Genomic DNA, 24,821 nt, shown 5'->3' on the forward strand with positions numbered 1-24,821 from the left:
TGAACCACAACTCTTAAGAAGAAGGGGGTGTTAATAACAATTTCTTAATACTTATTTAAAGGCCACACTTACAATTATTTAACAAACTCAAAAAAGGGTAAGCAAAATAGAGAATTAGAGCACGTTAAAAAAATAGAAAAAAATAGGAGTTAATACAGCGGGAAAAAAAAGAGGAGACAGGCAGAGGAAGGAGGGAGAGGGTTTTTTTTTTTCCAGGCTGCTTAAACCCTATTAGTTAACAGTGAAGCGCGACCAGTGCGCTATCAAGCAAGAGTTCATGATGTGGCAACACTTCTAACATTTATCCAGGTATAGTCCACCATGTGACATTGAAGATTAATAAAGATATCTATCTGAAGGATTTTAGTTAGAATTAAAGCCAGAAGGGCATTAAATGATCAATAGTTCAGTCTTTAAGTCTTGATAGAAACACCAAACATGAAGGAGTTAAACATTTGCTCACCCAGTCTGTACGAAGATCTTCAATGCAGCATTTTCAGAATGAGAATTTAAAATATCGCGACGGACCAGCCGCCTGCGAAATATTCTGCTCTCTCCACTCAGGCATCATTACACTCGATGTCTGACCAGCGAAAAGAAGCAGGAGCACGCTTATATAGGTGGTAGAAAGGCAAGTCCAGAAGTTACTCGAACGAAATACGTAAGCATGACATCAAAGCGGAGAAGCAGCAGTGGAGTGGATCAGTACAGTTAGTGAACAGCTGAGTGAGCATGTAGATGGTGAGAATATGGCAGTAGTAGAATGCGGAGGTTGGCAGACGGTAAGAAGAACGAAGTCTTGATGTTGTAGATGGGCCGTAACAGGCCACATAATTCATTTGCCTATAACATGAGCTGGACTTGTTAATTCTGCCTTGCAAGTATTATTGTGCTGACAGTGGTCATTCATTGATATTTAATATCATCCACCAGCAAAAATGAACATTATCAGTTGAAATAATTTGAGACTACTTGCGCAGACTGCTAAACTTGAGTACACTGCACACATTATCTCTCGGCAAGGGATCACGCTTGGCTGCTTCTCTGCAGTTGGGATTTGGAAGCCAGCGCTTGGATAGGATGGTAGCCTCATCTAACGGTCAAACATGGCAGGTCGCAAACATGGATTATGCAACTGATTTCAACATAGATCCAGGTTAGGATCTTCTCTTCAACTCAGTCAAAATGGTGTCGTCGTGTGATTTTTTGTCCTGGTAGGATGTGTGGCTCCTTATCTGAATAGATGTGTTGAGCTAGTGTTCGGTGTAAGAGTGTATGCTTGCTCGTATCGTTCGCTCCTTAGATATGCAAGTACATTATTTTTGGGGTGTACTGAGACTTCATACTATGCTACTTAGCAGTATTTCTGTACTGTTTGTCAATTCTGACTATTAGAGTGATTTAAAAACGCTACACAAGTGATTCTCTATTAATTTTACATGGCATTGGTGTCAAAGTAACCGTACTGTTAACTTGGTGTGCTACTCAAATGGTTATATGTATTTTTCTGGTAGGTGAAAGTGACTAACCTAAGAGTTTATGCTACACATACGTTTGTTAAAATTAGACTCGATCTGGGATACTCGGTAAATAGTGTTCAGATTTTCAGGCATTATATTCCTATGTTATATATTCTTCTTCTTCTTCTTCTCCTCCTCCTCCTCCTCCCGCTCATGCGGGGTCGACGTTTTTGACAAGTCTTTTCCATTTCCCTCGGTCCCAAATGGTATTTTCAGTTAACTGCTTTCCTGCGAAGTATTCCTGTGTTATATAATACTCATGTAAATTTAACTACTATATGAAAGTGATATTCATACTGAACTATAACTAAAATTGAAATTATTTCGTGTGTTTGCACCCTAAGTAACGTACTTTTTTGACCTGTACTAAGCTTGGGTTTTCTGTCTTTCCCTATGTTAAGTCATTTATGTAATTGTTGCAACATTTAGCAAGATGTTTACTTCTATTTTATTACAAAACGTGTTTTTTTAAGTAAGTACCGTTTTGATATAGACAAAAAGTAATGCAATTTTTTTTTCATTTTTTTTTCCATGTAAGCTTGTACCTTAAACTACTTCTCAACGTAAATTCTAAGCACATTAAGGTACTTGTCATATCGTGAAGCCAGCTTCTGAATTCCATCCGCGAAGTAATCTGCCGCCTGATGCGCCACCCACTGCCGCGCGGTCCTCTTTAGGTCATCATTGTCATGGCGTTGACTTCCTAAATGCTTTTTCAGGTGCAGGAACAAGTGATAGTCACTAGACACTAGGCCACGACTCTATGGAACATGATCAAATCGTCCCCAACCAAATGAAGCAATGAGGTCTCGGGTTCCATTAGCCGTGCGAGATCACACATTGTCATAAAGCAGAAGAATCCCCCTTGTGAGCATGACAAGCCGTTTGTTTTGGATTCTGTGAGCACAACTTCCGATAACCTAAGCATCCTGACAATTTCATACAGAACATTCCTTGAAATTTCAGAAAACTCAAAACTTTATGATGAAATCTTAAAGCATCTGTTTTCTCGAACCTTTGCATCAACCTTTTGCACCATGTCTTCAGTAATGACAGACGGTAGCCCACTACGCGTTCTTGTCGCGGACATTAGTACGGCTTTCTTTAAATGCTCTAACCCATTTTCATACCATTCTTTTGCTCATAGTGTGCTCTCTATACACTTGACTAATCTGCCAATGAATTTCAACAGCTTTCATGTTTTTTTCCATTTAAATATCAAATAATAGCGCATACTTCACATTCGGCGGGACCGTTAATTGTCAGAGGCATTTTCAATACGCACAAACGAACGTAAATACGGGTGAATGCTTCCATAATGGCATTTGTAGCTAGCCTACAGATGTATGTACTGAGCGCACACGCTCTGAACGATGATCAAAGCGCTACAGCGGCCATATTTAAAAACAGGACTTACTTTAAAAACATGCCTCATAGCATTTACATTCTACGAGGTTATAATTTGAATGTCAGCCTTAAGTGGGGGATCTTGCATCTGTTTATATTTCTTTTCAGGATGTTACTTCCCTTTATTTTATGTGAGAACCTATGGTGTTGTGCTAACTTACACCTTAATTAATTTTCTTAATATTTTACATAATTTTCAAGTATTTTCTGTTCGCATAGTAACATTTTGAGTTTATTCCATATTAATTTATGTATTCTAAAATATTTCAATGAATTTTCATACTGGTAAGATACGTTCTACATCATCTTGATTTCATGCATGGTAATATTGCGAGACATCCCCTCTTTAATTTGACACTGTTGTTGGCCTTGTTCTTTCGTTCGAGGCGGCTTTGACAAGTGTAGTCTTTGTCTTATGATGGTTATTGTCGTGGCCTTCGACGTGATAAGATGTTCATGTTGCGACACTGTCATGTTGTGGCTGTAGCGCCAGCTTGTAATTAAATTTTTTTGTTTGTAGGCCATGTTTAATTATAATGTGAATTTTATTCTATTGCCTTACTTATTTCTTTGTGTAATTTGGTATTTTCATTATTATGATTTATCCGTAATTTGGTTTAAATTTGTGACTTTAATTATTTAATATCTGATGATGTGCCTTGCCATATCCCAACGTACCTCCCTTAAGGGGAACTTCTTGTTCTTGCTTTAATTTTCATTCTTGTGTTTTCCTGTGGGTCCTTGTGACCTTATTGAGGTTATGCAATCTCATCACTCCTAATTTTGTGAGTTAAGTCTTGACGAGTCACCAGTGTACAAGATCATGAGATGCGAGTTCAAAGTCAAATGTATCTCAAATAAAGGAAATACTACAGAACTTCAATTATTGAAAGAATAATGTAAGTGTATTTTTTTCAGGTCAACCTAACTAATTATAAAAGATTGTTGTATTTATCTCAACCTATATTTATTGAAGTTAATATACTTATTTAAACTTCTTCCTATTTCAAATTTATTTATTTGTAAAGATGAATTATTTATTTCACCATTTATTTTTTATTTTTGCTATTTGTTTCATGTTGCACCGACACAGATAGGTCTCATGGAGACGATGGGATAGGAAAGGCGTAGGAATGGGAAGGAAGAGGCCGTGGCCTTAATCAAGGAACAGCCCCAGCATTTGCCTGGTGTGAAATTGGGAAACCACGGAAAACCATCTTCAGGGCTGTTGACAGTGGGGTTCGAACCCACTATCTCCCGGATGCAAGCTCACAGCTGCGCTCCCCTAACCGCACGGTCAACTCACCTGGTAATTTTATTTATTACAGAAGTTTAAGTTTATTTGCATAATTTTATTTTTGAATGCAGTCACAGAGCCATGTTCCTTGTTGTTTGTTTTTGCCTGAGATCCCGTTCCTCTTTACTGCCTTTCCCGCAGCGGGTTGTTCCTGCAGCTCCTTACATTTACTCTAATTTATCCTTGTTGTGTCATTATGGTGGGAAAATGGTAGAAGATAAATGCCTGGCCCGACTGGGAATCTAACCTGAGATTCCCTGAACTACAGGCCAATACACTGACCATTCAGCCAAGGAGCCAGGCTAGCTAAGTCACACATAAAAGATAAACACTGGAAGCAATGACATTACAGAAATATTTCCAAATGTTTGATCTTCAGTATGAGACAGACCTTTAATTTTGGAGCTGGCCATCCTTTGGTACCAATGAACCCCATAATGAGCACATGACCACGAAGTAAGATAGGCTCAGGAACAGGAAGTCCAGCAGCATTCATTCGCACCAAGTTTCTCATCTCTTTCTCTGCCCAAGTCCTCACCATCTTGCGGGGGTTATGGCGGCAATAACCATGTCGAAACCTAGATACAAAGCAAGTCTGAACCACAAGGAATTTTGATATGAGATAACAAGAACAAAACATTGAAATGTTGTTATAAAGGAAAAGAGGAAGAAAAAACAACACAGGTATATAAGAGTATAAAATTTAAATATCAACAGCTCAAAACTTGATCAACAACTAGCATTTTTACCTGTTCTTCCAACGAGAATCTGCAATGGATTATATGTTTCTTTCATGAATTTATACAATGTTACATGGCTTGATCTACACGTTTAATACGCATGTTAAATTTATATTTTTCTTCGAAAGCGCATGGCAGAAACAAGAAGTTCTATGAAGCTGAACAAAGTTGAAATAGAATGAAGACGATCTACAGATTTATAGTACAGTACAGTTCCTAGTCCAAAATTGTGGGAAATTCTCCCTGCTTTTCAGTTACATATCATTGTTGCCTACTGCTGGCATTGTGCTGTTACTAAAGACTCATAAAACCCATTGTTGACGATACCTGCCTTACCATCTGCTCTATTGAAAAGCATAAGATGGCTCTTTTGTTCTTCTCGTAAACCTATCTTGAAGCGACATACACCAAGTGACCCACATGACCTGGACTAAAACTACAATTTTCATAAACATTTCTGCTTTTATCGGTTGTAGATAAAATACATATACGGCAAAAAGAAGAGAAAATACATATTTTTAAATGTTTGTTATTATTTTTTACAGACCTATTGTTAACAAAGATTTTTTTAAACTTTCTTCAGTTTCTTCCTGTTGCCGTTGTTGTCTGAGTCGTCGGTCCATTCTTCAGCTTATCCCAGTTTTTTTCTGGAGTTGCTGGAGTCATTCAGGCTCGTATCGGATTTGGCCAGGGGTTTTGAACCTCAGCCTTTTGGGGTGGGAAGCTAGCAGCTAAGCCACTGGGCTGCTCACGTCCCCCCGCCCCATGTTAACGAAGATATTTAAGAATAACCTTTGTATAAACCCAAACCCCATGTGATGACGACCTTGACGTCATATGCATCTGATAACACAATCCTGAATGGTTCAATACCAAATTCGGTGTTTGTTGGGAATATGTCCAGCAGTTTTCCAGTTTTAGCAACACAAACACATAAATAAACAGACAGACTGATGAACAGTATCACATATGAAACAAATCATTATAATGAATTTACAGACATGCGAGTCTTCGTTTTGGGTTGATGATTATTACTGTTATTTTTATTGTAATCATCATTCAGATATTCTCAGATTTCCTCGGTGTTCAGTTACATTAGGTGGGATTAATATCCAAGTTGAGTGAAATATTATGGCATCTTCGGATTTTGTCCTGTTATGGATCCTTCAAACAAATGTAGTTCTATTTGAGGTTTAGATGATGAAATATATAACAGGGCTGATGGAAAAGTTGTCCTAGTTCTCGCACGACTATCCCCAATTAGCATACCCTTTTCCCAACTCATTCTTCCCAATAAATTTAGTTCCCAAAACTGTGTCCCCAAAATGTGGATTCCCGAGTAAAACATGCAAATATGCTTGTTCCAAATTCAATAAAAAGTTACATTACGTCTCATAAATTTTCAGTATGCTTTATATTGTAGAAATTTGGGAAACAATGTTTAAAATGTGGGAGTATTTAATTACTTTATGGCAGCATCACAATTTCCTCACTGTTTGATCAAGTTGTTTTATGCTATATTGTTTCAGTGTCTGAGTGTTCCATCTGTAGTTAAGAATTATAAAGACTTGGATGACAGCATCCCACAATAATTTGTAGCCAACTATCCTACCTCCAAGGAAGGGTTATTAGTCCTCAAAAGTCAGTGATTTGCTGCATCATATTGGTTCTATCATTCTAGTGGATATCGAGGAGGAATTGCTTGTTGGCATCCCCTTGTTCTTTTTCTGCAAATGTAATTTCAAAATAGTCACCAACTGGACAGAATTACCGTGGATCATCATCATCATCATATAAGTTTTAAAAGTGCTGGGACACATATGATAAATTGTATGTCATTTTTCTCTCTCCTTTATTAATTACCAGCTGAGCTACCCATCACTGATAGAAAGGTACAATTTTCCACACAATCTAACTGGAACAGATATACATTTAGAGCATGCCGTGTACATGCCGAAGTGGGAGAATATCAACCTCATTGAAGACCCCCTAACAATGAACTCTTAATCCCGGTCAGAATACTATCCATTGACCCCCATGAGTGTTTAGTTGATCAAAACTAATGAATACCATTTTGAACATCATTCGTCTTTCATACCTGGTGAGCACCATTCAGAAACCACCACAGTCCATGCATTGCAGTATGCGCAACTTCTAACAAAGCTGGAAAGCTATTTTTCCAGACAATTCAGCATTAATGACCCTATCAATTTCGGCAGTTAGTATCTCAACTCAACCTCCCATAGCAGTACAGGTAAACCTCGTTCCCATCTGCCAACTCAAAAGAGGACATAAAACAGTTTGTCCAAGTATTTGACCCTGTTTGGCAAGTCCATGAGAGCTTTCAATTCCAAGTGAAATATACATTACATATAATGTTGTGAACAGTATGCGGTGACTGACCATTTTAGACATTTTTTCTCACTTTAGGTTCATTGTAATTGTAATAGAAAGGTCAGATCACGAATATTTACACATATAACATACTGAGTTCATTCATGTATATATTCATATATAGAGGCCCTCTGGTAAATCTGCTTGAAAAGAAAGCTCTCTCGTCCTGACTTAGGATATCTTTTTAAGGTGAAGGTGAGTTCTTATATAGAATAATCTTAATAGTCCTATCTTTGCAAACATGTTCTTCCCAGAACTGTTCAGACCGTGTACGAAATAAATGTCAATAGTTCATCTCACCTTAACATAATATAGTAAGAGGAGACAAGGACAGATATTTTCTTTAGAAGAGTACTTCACATATCACATTCCTTCCCTGCCAGCAACAGGACTACCTTGTCCGTTGTCAACTGGTTGTTCATGGATTCAGCATGGCTTCTAGGCATCTTTAGCTCCTTCACATATGGACAGCCAGTGATTTGGAACATTACTGTAGCATCTCACAGACTGAAGGAAGTGTTCAAAGTTGGCATGTGTCTCACATTCAGATGCACTCTCAAATACCCTAGACATGAACTGGTCTTTTTAAGCTTTGCACGATGATTTTCCAAGTGTAGCTCATTTTTTAGCAGCCACAGTAAAAGACACCAACTCTCAAAAGTGTCTCAACCTACCTACTGATTCTCAATTAGTTCAAGTTAACGGTATGTTATGCAACTTAGGGCCTGTACTACCACTGTCAGATAAACAGCCAGATACGTAGGCAGCAGTTTTGCAAACTAGAAGTTAAATATTTCTTGCGTACTACCAATGGATTTTTATGACAGTATTGTTATGCAGAACATGTAGTAACATTTTTATTGCGTTGGTAATAAGGTTACTGAAAATATAGTGAAATTTAGTGCAGTGGTATATGTATTCCATGGTATTTTAGCTTGTTTAGCGCTATTCCTTTTGAAATTGTTTTACTAGAGTCCACTGCAAGCTCTTATTAAGCTATAATGTGGAAGTTCATGTCAAAAACAGAATTAGGACTGAAATCTACACATATGAAGAAATGTTAAAATTAATGTCACTGTATGCGGCGCAGGATCATTAACCCACCGGCTTACCTAACTGTCGAATCGATGTGATGCGTGAGCCTGTGCCTGGCTTACCTAACTGTCGAATCGACGGGGTAATGCAGCGTCCTGCTTTATCGATGGTAAAGGGAAGGTTGTACATTAAAAACTCAACAGATGGCATTATAATCATTAATGTCCAGCTCCATGGCTAAATGGTTAGCGTGCTGGCCTTTGGTCACAAGGGTCCCAGGTTCAATTCCCGGCAGGGTGGGGAATTTTAACCTTAATTGGTTAATTTCGCTGGGGGGAGGGTGTGTGTGTGTGTGTGTGTGTGTGTGTGTGTGTGTGTGTGTGTGTGTGTGTGTGTGTGTGTCTCTCTCTCTCTTCATCATCATTTCATCCTCATCATGATACGCAGGTCGCCTACGGGTGTCAAATCAAAAGACCTGCATCTGGTGAGCCGAACTTGTCCTCGGACACTCTCGGCACTAAAAGCCATACGCCATTTCATTTCAATCATTCTTTATATCTGAAGGAAGTCTCTTCAGCTGTATTTGAGTCATGTTTAGGGGATTAACCGCTTAAATTGAAGATAGCATTGAGCTGGTGTCACGGGTATTCAGAGAGTAAAGATGAAGATGCGCGAGGCTATTACTGAGCGAGAAGTTGTGGATATTTTACTGAATAGTGATTGTGAAGAAGATTATAATATAAGTTATCTGAAAGTTCTTCCTGTGAATCTAGTGATGTGGATACGTTATCTGTGCTTAGTGAAGTTAGTGATAGTAATACGAGTGAAGAAGCAGACGTAAATATTACGAACGTAAATGTTCCAACACACCGTAAGAAAAAACAGAAAGCTGAAGAGTGGAAATGGGAATCTGCTTGTCCATTGCAAGGTATTCCTACCAAAATACCATTCACTGGAATTCCTGGGGTAAATCCTGTTTTTCATAATGTCAAAATTACGCCTAAACATGGTAGTGGAAGGTCTGCGAAGTAGCTCTTCATATGCCTGAATGCTTCAAGTATTCCACACTAACAAGAATTACTAGGTGAGTTTATAGTGCATAGTTCACATTTTTCACTGTAATGTAGCACATTCCATTGAAATTTTTTTTTAAAAGTATTTCTATGAAAGTTTGACAACATTTGGGCCAGTAGTTGCAGTGATATTATCATTTAAGCACAGTCTTGCATGGACCTTATAAACACCAGCATTTAAATGGTAATTTAAGGGTCTGGAACTGATGTTTATAAGGTAAGCAGATGGGTTTATTTTATTATTAATTAAATTTATTGTTACTAATTTAATAAGTAGTTAGCTTCTTTTTTCCAAGACAAAGTTAGAATAGTAACTGGCAAGGATTTATTTTAGTGTAAATACTTAGTAGTAAGTTATGAAGTGAAAGAAATATAACTTCCTTAACGTCCTCATTTGACGGACGAATCGCCATGAACAAGCCTTAAACCTCTATACGTGCGTCACAGATAGATTTGGAATAAAACCCAAGCTTTTGACACGTGCTCTAATGATTAGGAAATTTGTACTATTACCTCTAGTACCCTACCGGCTAACATTTAGGAGGTAACAAATGTTGGACTATTGGGACTCGAACACATAAATAACTGTGTGGCAGCATCAAACGATGTTGCTGTAACGACTATGGCTACCTAGGAAGCTTGTTGTTGAATTGCTTGCAAGCAACTGATATAGTCAGTAGCAACAACTTGCTAGCTTGGGAAATCTTTAAAAATTCTGTGATAGCTGGACCGGAAGCATGATATATTTTATAAATATATACATAGATTACATTATAACAACTTATTTTTCGTATAGCATCATGCAGATGTAGATTCATCTTGATATGTAGCCATCTTAATTCTTACAGTAGCATCCCTGATAGGAGCAAAGTCCCAGATAAGAGCGTTAACTGCCTCTCCAACTTCAGCATAGCTAAACTCGAGAATATTCTCCCAGACTGCACATAAATGAAAGTTGTAGTATGTGTTTTCAGCTGAACTTCTAGATAAATGTGCAAACTGCCACTTAAATTTAAACCGCACTTTTATCTGGCTGTCGTACTACAGGCCATTAATCGACGAAGTGTCCAGCTCCTTGGCTGCATCATCAGCTTAGTCACCTTTGGTTCACAGGGCCCTGGGTTTAATTCCCAGGTGGATTAGACATTTTAACCTTAAATGGTTAATTAACCTGGCTCAGGAACTCAGTGTTTGCACTGTCCCCAACATCTTTATACAACTCACACACCACACACAACACTATCCACTACAATAACACGCAGTTTCCTATACATGGCTGGTCTCGAAAGCCAAGAATAACGGCCGAGAGGATTTGTCGTGCTGACCACACAATACCTCGTAATCTGCAGGCCTTCGGGCTGAGCAGCAGTCGCTTGGTAGGCCAAGGTCCTTCAAGGACTGTAGTGCCATGGGGTTTGGTTCCTATACGTGGCAGATGTTGCCCACCCTCATCGGAGGGTCTGTCTTACAAGGACTGCACCTGACTAATAATAGCCACATGAATTTATTATTATTTGCAAAATAATAAGATTGTGAAGGAAAAAATGCACAAAAGGGTTCATAATATTACTCAAAGAAAGAATAATCTAAATTTCTGGATTAGCATTCCCATACATATGAAGAAAAAGACAGGAAACTGGAAAGCTGAAAATAACTGAAGATAGGATAATACTTGAAGACAATTGGATAGGTCCAAAAATATGAAATATGTGAATATATTGAAAAAATTAAATGACCCTCATTAAATTCCATCATATGAGTTATGGATTTTTGAAAGCAGTAACGAGATAAATTTAGGCGCAGGGATTCTTTATTCAGATAAGAAGGTAAAGTAAAGTAAACTCGTGTCCTCATCCTGAGGTGGTGCAGCTCTTTTCAGGCACACCCCCATTGGAGGTGAGCTGCATGTACCATTTCAACCACATACCAGCCCTCCTGCCATTCTTAAATTCCTGGCAGTACCGGGAATCGAACCCGGGCCCCCGAGGACGGCAGCTAATAACACTAACCGTTACGCTACGGAGGCGGACAGATAAGAAGGTAATTGATGGTGTTATTACTTCAGCCTAAATAAGCAAGGGCAGAGGCAAGAAATTAAAGAGGAAAAAAAACAGAAGTAAAGAAAAAATACAGTAACAATTATAGCAAATGCCAGAAATGGCAAGCGCTTGTACACCACAACCAGGAAACTGTAGCTGGAAAATGGTGGGGTTGATGATGATGGTGCCAGGAAACACCTACAGTGTGAAATAAAGAGCTACACTCTGCGGTGCTGTTCATTTATTAACATTCATGGTTAGCACTATTCAAAGACGACTGTAACCTCTAATGGTATTCCACAATATTCCGCAGAATGGCAGCTTCATAATTCCAATATAAATGGTCCGTTATTGGAAATCATAAATTTCCCAACTAACTCATTCTTGGTTGCCAGCGTTTCGCCCCAGTATGCCAATTTGGGCTCATCAGTTGGTAACTAGCACACCTACTAAGACGCATGGCTAGTGCATACAGTGGAGGCCACTGCATAGGCTACTTGGAGCCACAGGCAGTGCCAATGCACTGAGAGACATTTTGTCTCTTTTACAAAAATTGATGCCTGCTAGGAACCAGAAATATTTGTCCTGAATTTATGATTTCCAATAAGGGACCATTTATAATGGAATTATGAATTTACTCATTCAGGACAAATAATTCAGGTTCCCTATGGGAATCAATATCTATATGGAATGGCAGCTTGATGCTCTCTCGCCTTCAGCGCAATGAACAGCCACAAGTTTACAGGAATGATGACGAAAATGGCATTACGTTACATCCCTGCTAGCAAGCAAAATGAGACGGTGCCATGGCAACTGATTAACTCGCTGTCGGTCTGCCACCGTGTCCATCATTTGCGGCAGAACATAAAACCTGTAGAGAACAGTAATTTTCTCGGTCATTTGAAGGGTAAGTAAAACTATGTACAGAACAAAAATAATTTGAAATGAAGGGATGTTTCACATAGTCTACAGATTTTACAGAAAATCAATAGTGTATGAGAAAACATTAAATAAATCTTTTGGTCTTCCTATAAACCCCAGCCTATTCAGTGATTTGTAAATTATATACACATCAAAACCTGCTACTGGATGAGTAGACTATAAATGTAGAGTTTGGTCGAGATCTTTCCAGCCATTTTCCTGTTATGATGGAACAAACAGGCACGACAAACAGACATGAAAGCTAAAAACCAGTGATACAGTCTTGAGTTAACCTAAAATGCATAAGTATTTTAAAAAATTGCAAAATAAACAAAATTACACACAGCGGACCTCCTACAACTTTATTTATATAGGTAAGAGACCAACAAATGCATGTGTTCATGTGCAATTTATGATTAATCACAGATTCTCTGTATTCAAATACCATATTTACCCATGTAATTCCCCTGCCCCCACACTCATATCATTTACCCACCCTTAATTTTGAAATGAAAATTTGGAGAAAAATAAAAATTTGCATAAATTTTCTATCATGATTATGTAAAAAATTTCCATCACCAATGCATTTTCTATTATTCTTTGGTGAAATGTGCCATTATGAAAACACTAAGGCTATGGCTAAATGGCCTTTTTTGAAAATCTAATTTTTGTCTTTCGATTAACGTAAGATATATACGACACAGTGGTGTGTAACATGACATAGCTAAAGGCTACATACTGTATTTACTTGCCTTTAATACCCTCGCCTTTAACAATGCCCTGAATTTTCATCTGTTTTCAGAGGAAAAAATAATCGGTGGGGGGGAGCGGGGGAGGAATTGCAAAAAATCTTTTGAGTGACCAGGCAACAAGTGCAACATTTCAGTTAATGGTAAACCCTATGCTTCTGCACCATCTGTAGCTACAATCTCTCCCTACCATGGGTTTCTCAATGTCTTCCAGCTTCCAGGTTCCGCAACCCATGCGGCTGCATACAGTGGATAATTAGGTAGCATCCAGTACACAGGCAGAAGTGAAAATGAGCAAGAGAACAAGTTTTACGCTATCCTTCAAGTTGAATGTGTTAGAATGTGCTGCAGAAAATGGAGTCAGCGCGGCAAGTCGTACACGCGAAGTGCAGCCGTGTATGATTCGTTATTGGCATAACCAGGGACACAAATTATAGGGAGCAAAGAAAAAATCTAAATCTTTCCATGGTCCAAAGAAAGGGTAATACAAAAATATGGACATAAAAGTTTTGGATTAGGTTAGAGAAACATGAAACAATGGCAACACTGTACATAATAATACCAGTATAAATGGTCTGTTATTGGACATTATAAATTTTCCAGCTAACTCATTCATGGTTGCCAGGGTTTCGCCCTCGTGTGCTAGGTTGGGCTCCTCAGTTGGTACCTAGCACACCTACCATTTATAATGTCCAAAAACGGACAAATTATATTGGTATTATAAATTTACTCATTCGGGACAAATATTTCAGATTCCCTATGGGAATCAACATCTATATCATCTGATAGTCAAGCAGGCATCAATTTTTGGTAAAGAGACAGTCTCTCATAGTGCATTGACACCGCCGGTGGCTCCAGGTAGCTTACGCAGTGGCCTCCACGGTATGCACTAGCCAGCGTCTTGGTAGGTGTGCTAGGTACCAACTGATGAGCCCAACCTAGCACACGAGGGCGAAACGCTGGCAGCCATGAATGAGTTAGCTGGAAAATTTATAATGTACAATAATGGATCATTTATATTAGTATTATAAATTTACTCATTCGGGACAAATATTTTAGATTCCCTATAGGAATCAACATCTATATCATCTGATAGCCAAGCAGGCATCAATTTCTGGTAAAGAGACAGTCTCTCATAGTGCATTGGCACTGCCGGTGGCTCCAGGTAGCCTACGCAGTGACACAAACTCTGAAAGTGGACTGTGTAGCCCTAAAAACACCCGCAAGCATTTTTTTTTTTTTTTTTGCCGGGTGGCGCCACACCTTTAATTACGCACCCAGCCGATCCAAAAAAGCAAAATAGGCCAGACACCAAGAGGAAGTCTGCCTCTCCCATAATGTACTACACTTGCATTGCCCATGATGTTGACCCAGCAATTCCAGAAGATGACATCCTTAAGGAACTTCGCCCCACCGGCGCCTATGCCGCCGCTAGACTGTATGAAAACGACAAACCCACAAGAGAAGTACTCTTATATTACCCAGTGCAAGAGGACTGTTACAACACTATAGGCAATGGGGTATATATTCAAAGACAACTACATCAAGTAAAAGATACCCCACAGAAATTAATTGACCAGCTAATGAAGGAATACGCCGCCGCCAAAGCCACCCCCACTATTGGCACATCACACAACAGCAGCCGCCCTCTCCTTACACCTCCCAGACCACCACCATGACTACCGTCACCACCACTACTACCATCTCCTCTCATTCTACCTCCATCACTCCTACCACCACCACAGCTACTACCCACCCCTCTCCCATAATGGAATACCACCCCATCCTCCCACGCCCAGGGCCAGCAGGAAGAAGTAACTATGTTGCCAAATGAAGCAACTGTAACCGAAGCAGATAATACACAACCACCAGCACCAGATAATGTACGACCGCCAACCCCTTCACCTTACATGTAATAAATATCAATTTTTGGTCCGTATTGATGATATTTGATTGAAATAATAACATTAAGTTATTTATTAGACCACCTAATCAATACAAAATCGTCTTGGATGATTTACATAAATTTGTTAGCTAATAGTGGTACATGTTTCGCCTTCCCTGAAGGCATCATCAGCCATAGTCTTAACCTTAAATTAAAAATAAGCGTCTAAATAACATGTAGTAATGAAATGAATTTTAAAATCTTGAAGAGATTTGAAGTAAAATAACATTAAAAATAACAATGATGGTTTGAAAATACAATGTGATGAGATACAATAGTGGAAGTATTAACAAAATTAACATTAGAAGGCTGCTAAAATAAGTACAATGGATAAAACAACAGATTGTTATACAACAAGTAGTAAGATTGCATAAAAGTAAAGTTGATAGTCTGGCGGTTATAATTAGATGATGGCGAAAAATCTTATATAATCAAAGTAAAGAAGAGAGAATAAAAGTCAAAGTTAGTCGAGAGATCCGAAGTTAATCATGATCTTGAAGATAAAAGACGAAAGTCAGATGCATATGGAGAAGTTGTAGAACACGTTGAGGATATGAAGTTGGTGAATAGAAGTTGAAGAACAGTTTCAAATAGGATCACTATGGACCATCTCAAAATTTTGTAGTGATGGTAAGTGCATACGATTCTACTTCAATATTTTTCAAATATCTTTTCACACAATTAACTCTACGTTTCTTGCTTCCATTTACAGATTCCACTTTTATATGCTTTTTCAACTTGAATATCTGCAAACTCACAATTTGCAACATTTGAACATCACTACAAAATTTTGAGATGGTCCATAGTGATCCTATTTGAAACTGTTCTTCAACTTCTATTCACCAACTTCATATCCTCAACGTGTTCTACAACTTCTCCATATGCATCTGACTTTCGTCTTTTATCTTCAAGATCATGATTAACTTCGGATCTCTTGACTAACTTTGACTTTTATTCTCTCTTCTTTACTTTGATTATATAAGATTTTTCGCCATCATCTAATTATAACCGCCAGACTATCAACTTTACTTTTATGCAATCTTACTACTTGTTGTATAACAATCTGTTGTTTTATCCATTGTACTTATTTTAGCAGCCTTCTAATGTTAATTTTGTTAATACTTCCACTATTGTATCTCATCACATTGTATTTTCAAACCATCATTGTTATTTTTAATGTTATTTTACTTCAAATCTCTTCAAGATTTTAAAATTCACTTCATTACTACATGTTATTTAGACGCTTATTTTTAATTTAAGGTTAAGACTATGGCTGATGATGCCTTCAGGGAAGGCGAAACATGTACCACTATTAGCTAACAAATTTATGTAAATCATCCAAGACGATTTTGTATTGATTAGGTGGTCTAATAAATAACTTAATGTTATTATTTCAACCCCTTCACCATCGCCCAGCCAGAACAACATATACAGCTGTGTTGCCTGTGGGGTGGAACCCAACCTACCAACCACAGCAATCCTCCAAGAACTCCAACAAGCAGGACTCCCAGTGAAGAAAGCCATTAGGATCCGCAACGATGATGGACCAACGTATTTAGTACGCCTGAACCTACCTACGCCCGAAGACATCCAGCGGCTCATCGCCCAAGGTGTATACCTCAACGGCCATCACCACAGGGTAGAACCGCCCCACTCCCCGCCTCAAACTCGTAACCAACATAAATCACCGTGCTACTGCACACGCCCCCGGCCTGCACCACCTCAGCAACCTCCCAGTCCACACTCCTGCTATTCACCATCTTCACCCAGCAACCATCCACCACCCCCACCTACAATCTTCCCACTACCCCCTCCTCCATCTAACCTCTTAAGTCTCCTACTCACCTCCCTGGTAAATTTCTCATCCCTGTATCACATCCTAGCACTTCATATTCTCCCTCAAACTCACGAAACCCCTCACTTCTTCACACCACCATACGCAACCTGGTTGTAAAATCGCAAATGTATCTTTTATAAAAATCCATAAAGCTTTGTATATATGTATGTATCATTGTCAATAAAGCACTGAGTAACAGAACTACCCTTAGCCAAAAGGCCATATCACTAAATCTCCTAAACACAAATGCCCCCTTACCCATCTCCCAACTCCAGCAAACCACCAAACCCCGCCAAATCTCCTGGCCAGAGAGAAGGCGTTACCTTCTAGGTGGCCCACCCCTTCCCTTCGGGAAGGGGAATGAAAACATCCCCCGAGGTCCAGGGCCTCCACAGTATGCACTAGCCAGCTTCTTGGTAGGTGTGCTAGGTACCAACTGATGAGCCCAACCTAGCACACGAGGGCGAAACGCTGGCAACCATGAATGAGTTAGCTGGAAAATTTATAATGTACAATAACGGACCATTTATATTGGTATTATAAATTTACTCATTCGGGACAAATATTTCAGATTCCCTACAGGAATCAACATCTATATAATACTGTACATCGCAAAATGGTCTAGTTTAAAACATGCAAAACTGGCCAAAGTCTTCGTATTGCATGGAAGGATATTAAAGCAGGCAGAAGTTGGTCAGAATGCTTTATGCACTGAAATAGACTAAGTGTTTGGAGAAGGACATCACTGTGTCAGTGGATTCCATCAGAATACACCAATAAAGTGATCAATTTCACTGCTTTGTCGCAAGACTCGAGAAACAGCATCAGTTTCTCTTGCCTCAAAATGGCAACGCCGATCAGACACTCCTGTTCTTCAACATGCCACCAAATACCACAATCAGTGCAGCCAGTACATCAAGCATTCTAGTTAAATGAAATGGAAATGATAAATTACGGTGCACTTGATGTTAGCAGTGACCATAGAAGATAAAAAGCTTCTGCCATATTACATATTTAAAAGGAAAACTCTGCCTAAAGAAGATTTTCCAGGGGCATCCAAATTAATGAAGGACTTGTTGAAGACAGTGTGGGAATGTTGAGCAGGAACCCTGCTGAACAAGAAGTCTATGCTTGTGTTAGACAGCTTCTGCAGCCACTTAGTGAATGCTGTGAAAAAAGCGCCTTACTTCAATTTTACAGCTGTTAGACGTCTCCATAAATAAGCCAATCCAAGATCATGTTAGGAGGTTCTATGCAAGTTGGATGGTAAATGATAAGCTAGAGATTACAAAAGGTAAAACCAGCGATTGTCCTTTCATGTAATTTGCAAGTGGATCATAAATGAGTGGAGACTAATTACACCCAATATCATCCAAGATATGTTTTAAAACAGGAATTTCTTCTGCTCTGGATGGAACCGAAGACTATCTACTTTGGGAAGAGATGAGTGAAAATGAGGATTCAGACCAGCCATGTGACTGCGAAAGCAGTGACAATACCAATGATCTTAGTGACTGATCTGAAAGACACTTACAAATAAGGTGAGAAAAAAAATGAATGTTTTTTCTTCTTCTTCTTTTATGACCACATAGGATCACTTTAGTCAGTCCGTCGTTCAGGTCTCTTTGAAGGGATTGTTCGGGCTTTGCGGTCCTCCCAGTACTTCTTCAGACGCTCCGATCTTCGTGCCCTTTCCTCAGTTGAAAATGTGCGTGTTGTTGGTTTGTTTTGTGTAAGGGTAAAGCGGAGGTTTGTATTCTTGAGTTTTGTATTCAATTTTATCTTATTTGTGGTGTCTTCTGTTGTAAGGCCTATTTCCTTTAGATCCTCTCTTACTTCTCTGATCCATTTACATCCTGTTGTGGTATTTTTTGAGACGAGATTGTGTTGTACTAGTTGTTTCAGAAGTCTCGAGTCCTGCATCCTCATGATATGTCCAAAGAATCCCAGTCTCCTCTTACGCATAGTATCTGTAATGGGTTCTAGCTCTTTGTACACGACTTTGTTAGGTATTAACCGCCACTGTCCATCTTTCTGGTATTTTTTGTTGATGCAGGTTCTTCCAATCCTCCTTTCAATTTTCTGAAGTCTGTCAGTCTTTGATTGTTTGAATTTTTAATAGTTACATTAAAACAGAACTGCACAAGCCAAAGAAGCCTTTTCTAAGAAAAGATCATTGCTGACATCCACAGCAACTAGCACAGATGTTCGCAAGAAATACATAAAAACATCTGTGTGGAGTGTTGGACTGTGTGGGTCAGAAAGCTGGACTCTCATGGACAGGGATGAAAATCCAGCCTTTGATTAGTGGTGCTGACACTGCAGGCTGAAAATACCCTGAATCAGTGTTAGCAATGAAGAAGTGCTGAAAAGTTTGAATGAAAAATACCAGATGGGGGAAGTACAGTATAAGGAATAGATTCATAAGTCACCTGCTAAGATATTCAAACTGGTGCACCAATCTGATGGGGGCCAAAAGGAAAGGAGGAAGACCAAGAAAAGAATTTATGAAGGATATCAAGAATGGATGAGTGTACACAACAGTAAAGAAAGCACTGGAGAGAATACCTCTAGTGTGAGGATGACAATGCTACCCACCAACCATGTGAGGTTGAAGAGATACAGAAGAAGAAGAAGAAGATTAAAGTATTTTATGAAAGTCAGCCTGTATTAGAAACAAATATTTTGTATTTCAGGCAGTTGCTGCAGGATGACATTGAAACTCTGCACAGCCCTGAACTCAGCTCAACGCTGTGCTGTGTTGCTATGGCATGGAGCTTAGTCATGTGGCCAATCAATTGTAGCAATCCACGAGGAGGCTTGATACAAAACTGATTAAATGTGCTAATATCACTTTTTACGTTCATGAAATACAGATTTAAATACCATGACTATTTTGTGCATTGATTTGATCCTTTTTTATGTTTTTAAGCCATGCCAACCCAACCTATATCACCATATGTGAAATTTGACGTATTATATCCTCCCCAATTTTTGAAGATGAAAATCAGAAAACAAAAGATGGCATGTTGTAGTCTAGTAATTACAGTACGTTATTGTCCAATATCAAAGTATAAAGAAATCCTCGAGGTCAAAATGCAGATGAATGGATTGCAGCCCATAATTTTCCTGTCAAAGACACAACTTTACAACTTTTAGCAGCTACAAGTAGCCTTAGTAATGCAGTGTATGTAAGAGCAACCAGGCTGTATAGTTGGCACATTCCAAAACCTGCATTGTTTAACACACACATAATTGTGTTCTTTAACATATGGTCTGCCGGGGTGAACGGAATAAAACACGACACTCTTTTCCATAAGAATGATTGCGTTTAAAAAATCTGTCTAGCCATACCCCTACTATTTCAACAACCAGTCATAACTTTGTATGTAGCGACTGAGAAGCGGACGCAGCCACACTGCAGTAACAAGACTTCTCAGATCAGCAAGCTACAGATAATGTTGGTCTATGCACAGCACATGCATTGTAGTATACTGTTCAATCCTACCAGTCACTGTGCCAAGTATTTTTACATGTATAAGGTAAACAGGAGTTACAATGCACATTTAAAATTAACAGTTATCACTTTACAGAAAATAACAGTAATTGTGCAGCAGCACCTGAGTTCATTGTACAGTAAAGCCAGGACATGTACACCACTGGCATAAATAAATAGGAGAGTTGCAGTGTGCCAAGAAAACAGTAATAATTTCAGGGACCAAAATCAGGCTAGTATGCAGAAAATGAAGAAAAAATGTTAAAATATGTAACTGGACTAAGAAACAGCTGTTTGCTGACAAGACCTAGTGTTTACACTGCACCATGTTCTCTGGTGTGGGCTACAACAAATTTGTTACTTTCGTTCACCAGTCTCAATCTCAACCTTGGCTTTGACAACATGAAAGTGACCAAGCTATGAGTGATACTAGTAATGCCATTCCTTATGCAGCCAGTCCCTGTTATGAATGGTGTGAAAATGTCGCTCACAGGGTCAGATGGTGTGGGCATTTCAGTGGGCTTGGCAGACTGAGATGTAATAGCAACTTCTGACTCAGTGAGGAAAGCAACAGGAAACTACCTCACTCCTCATTTCCCTAGTACGCCTCTTCAGTGACACCTGGCCACGTATGACAGCTGATGGCAGAGCTGTTGAGATCCAAACCAGCCTTCGGGCTGAGCACTCAACATATATACATTCAGTTTCATGCAGAATGTTACAGTTAAAGGCACTGGAGGTGCAAAGAAGAGAAACATAGGAATCTCACAGTTTAAAGCACGCAGAGAGTGGTTGTGCAGATTTATGACAAGGAACAATAACTTTTCCCTTCGAAGGAGTACATAGGACATCAGTATGCCAGCAATTGCCAAAGGATCATACCAAAAAAGTTGTGAAATTCCATGGGTATTTTAGATTCAAAATAATTAAATTTGCATAATTATCACTTCTTCCCCATTGCCCCCTCCCCCCCCCCCACCCCCACCCCAGCCCCGCCCATTCTTTGAGGTTAAAAATTGCTAAATCAGAAAAGTGGGAAAATTATGTGAAAAATATAGTACTGTATGTACTGAACAAACAAACACAATCTAGACCATTATGAAAGTTGCCAGCTATTGTTGAGTGATAAAAATTTGACAAGAAGTCACTTAACAAACCAGTCCATCCTCTAGCTTCCACTGAAATGAAAAGAGGTCATAGAAAAGGAAATCCGCTCAATATATTATAAGGTGGGATATGCTAGCATCAACTCTAGCTGAAACTAAATGCTAGCTAATCGCAAACTTACTATTTCATGTACAACTAATGAAATCCTTACTTTCGTGTTCAGGAATTCAACTATGGAAATAATGAAATGCTATTTTGGTACTAAGAAGAGAAAGATATAGATTTGTCACAGGAAATAACTGAGAAAAAAAGTGTGTCAAATATGTACCAATACGAAATTCTGGAGTTTAATGTTCTTACCTGAACTCCCCAGTAACATATTTGTCTCGATCCTTGAAAATAAGGATTGAAGTTTTATAAATCTTGATAGCCCGATCCTCACCAGTTTTGGAATTGGCATGATACACATTAGCCTCCTTTCCAGTTGAAATGCAGCCATTTATTTCACTGATTACACCTCTGTTCAACAATTTGAAAAGAATCATTCGAGTCCGAGCATCCATCACCTGTTCAGCAGTAGCACGATCATGTTTGTCTTTTGTGCGAATCCTAAAGTGGAAAAAAAAAAAAATCTTTAAACAGAGAACTTAATAATAATAACTATTATTAGATTCAGCATACACACGCACACACATATACATACATACATACATACATACATACATACATACATACATACATACATACATACATACATACATACATACATTACGCACCTCAACTGGTGCATGCAATCAACAGCAGCAGTGTTTACATAGATGCATGGTCTGTCATCTGAGTAAAATATCAGCTCCTTGTTTTTATATATCCTCCCATTTTTCAGTTCAAAGTAGGCTGATACTTATATTTCTTTTAATTCAAATCATGTGAAAGATGATATAATATTACTCTTCAAGACATTTACCTATGGAGCCAGATAGCAAAAAAAGGAAGCGAGCATTTTCATGATACGGATGAAACCAACTACACTATAGGAGAAATCATGGAAAGAAAACAATCGAGATAGTGATTCTGAACATCGCTTATCAAAGAAGAGTTTTCAAATGTTCACAATGTCACTGAAGATATCAACATATTTATCAATAAGGATCATGAAAGTGCGTGGACTGATAAAATCCATTAGTTCTGTCATTGAAGACACAAAATTATAAGCAAAATAAATCAAAGTCATCTCCACACAGGCCATGAAGGCCCTTGGAGAGGTGGAAGGTAAAAGCTTCCACTATCCGTAACTTCGACCCTTGATGGGGTAGAGTGGTTATCTCTATTTACATCAAAGAAAGGACAATAAGTTCCACCTTTTCAATACTATATATTGTGTGAAAGTTTTACATTACAGTTAAAACATCACAACTTTTGTACATTCGGTACCGGTTTCGACAGATTCCCTGTCATCATCAGCCGAGAATAATTAAACAAAGACAAGTATAGATCATGATTCTTATGGTGTGATTACAATGGTGGATTAAAAATATACATTATATGATTAAAATAGTATATATGTATATATACACAAATAAAAGGTAAGTAAAATGGGAATGGTCATTATTCTTTGAGGTGTACACCTTAATATTTCTAATTAAAAGGTTAATTTGTTAAAAGAATTTTGTTCTTGTAATATATAATTAGGGCCTATAGTGAAATTTGATTGTAGGCTTAAATCTGTAATATTTTAACTTTTTGACCAGTCAGTTCATTGAAGTTATGTAGCCGATTGTAGGCTTAAATCTGTAACATGGCTACATAACTTCAATGAACTGACTGGTCAAAAAGTTAAAATATTACAGATTTAAGCCTACAATCAAATTTCACTATAGGCCCTAATTATATATTACAAGAACAAAATTCTTTTAACAAATTAACCTTTTAATTAGAAATATTAAGGTGTACACCTCAAAGAATAATGACCATTCCCATTTTACTTACCTTTTATTTGTGTATATATACATATATACTATTTTAATCATATAATGTATATTTTTAATCCACCATTGTAATCACACCATAAGAATCATGATCTATACTTGTCTTTGTTTAATTATTCTCGGCTGATGATGACAGGGAATCTGTCGAAACCGGTACCGAATGTACAAAAGTTGTGATGTTTTAACTGTAATGTAAAACTTTCACACAATATATAGTATTGAAAAGGTGGAACTTATTGTCCTTTCTTTGATGTAAATCTTGTTTCAATACGGAACCTAAATATGAAATTCTTAACGTTAAATGGTTATTTCTATGCCCGGCCACCTTTGCCCCCAGGAATTAACCCGGTACTCATTTTTGGTGTAGGCTGAATGAACCTCAGGGCCATGTGCAGCTCTGGGAGTGGAAATCTTGTTTCTTAAATTTTACGACTTCCTGACGGGGATTCGAACCCATGTCCTTCCAGGCGAACCGAGCACGCTTTTACCGCCTCGAACAGGCAGCCCCTACACAAAATTATAAAATAGTAAAAGTGTTCAATGGGTCAACAGATATAGCAAGGACACTCCACGAGAAAGAAAAAAGAAAAAAAAAGCTTTTCTGATGTTCATTTCTGTCGATATTACGGAGGATTGCTCCAGTTAATACAGGACGCGACCTGAGCTCACGTGTTGCTCCTGGAAGCAGTGGCATGTTTTTTTTTTTTCCTGTCTGGTCAGTGTGATTTTTAGAAGTGCCGTGTACACTCATATCTTACCACTGTTGCTTCATGGCCTGCCGAATTGCAGATATATGGCACGGCTAAATTGTTGGCCTTTCTGATGCTAATTTCTCATTATCGAGGATTGTACAACAGTGTAAACTGAAAGGTCTCAACACTAGTAAGTCCTCTGTAGCCAATGTGATAAAATTACATCAGAATGGATTTTCTGCCAGAAACAACAACTTCAAAAAAACTGCCGCAAGAGATAGTTCGACCCTCCAGGTCTCCAAGATATCATTAAGAAGGTAAAGGCTGCTGTCGTAGGGGAAAATCCATCAATTCAAAGACACCTAGCCAGCCACACAAGCACATCTAAAGGTACAGTCCACCGTATAATTAAAGAAGATCTGAACCTGGTATAGTGGCATAAGACACATGGGGACATGCTTTGAAAGCAAGGCACGATAAAGAACGCTACACTAATGCCAGAATATTATACAAAATCTATCTAGCAGCGGATAAATGACCGAGCTCGATAGCTGCAGTCGCTTAAGTGCGACCAGTATCCAGTA

The 24,821-nt window shown here is 38.5% G+C and overlaps 1 protein-coding gene across 1 annotated transcript in view; it reads right to left on the minus strand.

Moving 5' to 3' along the window:
- RIOK1 (RIO kinase 1) overlaps window positions 1-24,821 on the minus strand; it is a 127,962-nt gene that overhangs the window by 59,751 nt on the left and 43,390 nt on the right. The window contains exons 4-5 of the mRNA XM_067152482.2: window positions 21,921-22,169; window positions 4,616-4,802 (exon numbers count right to left, since the gene is read on the minus strand). Of these exons, the coding sequence (XP_067008583.2) occupies window positions 4,616-4,802; window positions 21,921-22,169 (436 nt within the window). The remainder of the gene's footprint in view (window positions 1-4,615; window positions 4,803-21,920; window positions 22,170-24,821) is intronic.

This window comes from Anabrus simplex, chromosome 8, assembly GCF_040414725.1.
Source record: "Anabrus simplex isolate iqAnaSimp1 chromosome 8, ASM4041472v1, whole genome shotgun sequence".
Classification (NCBI taxonomy): Eukaryota; Metazoa; Arthropoda; class Insecta; order Orthoptera; family Tettigoniidae; genus Anabrus; species Anabrus simplex.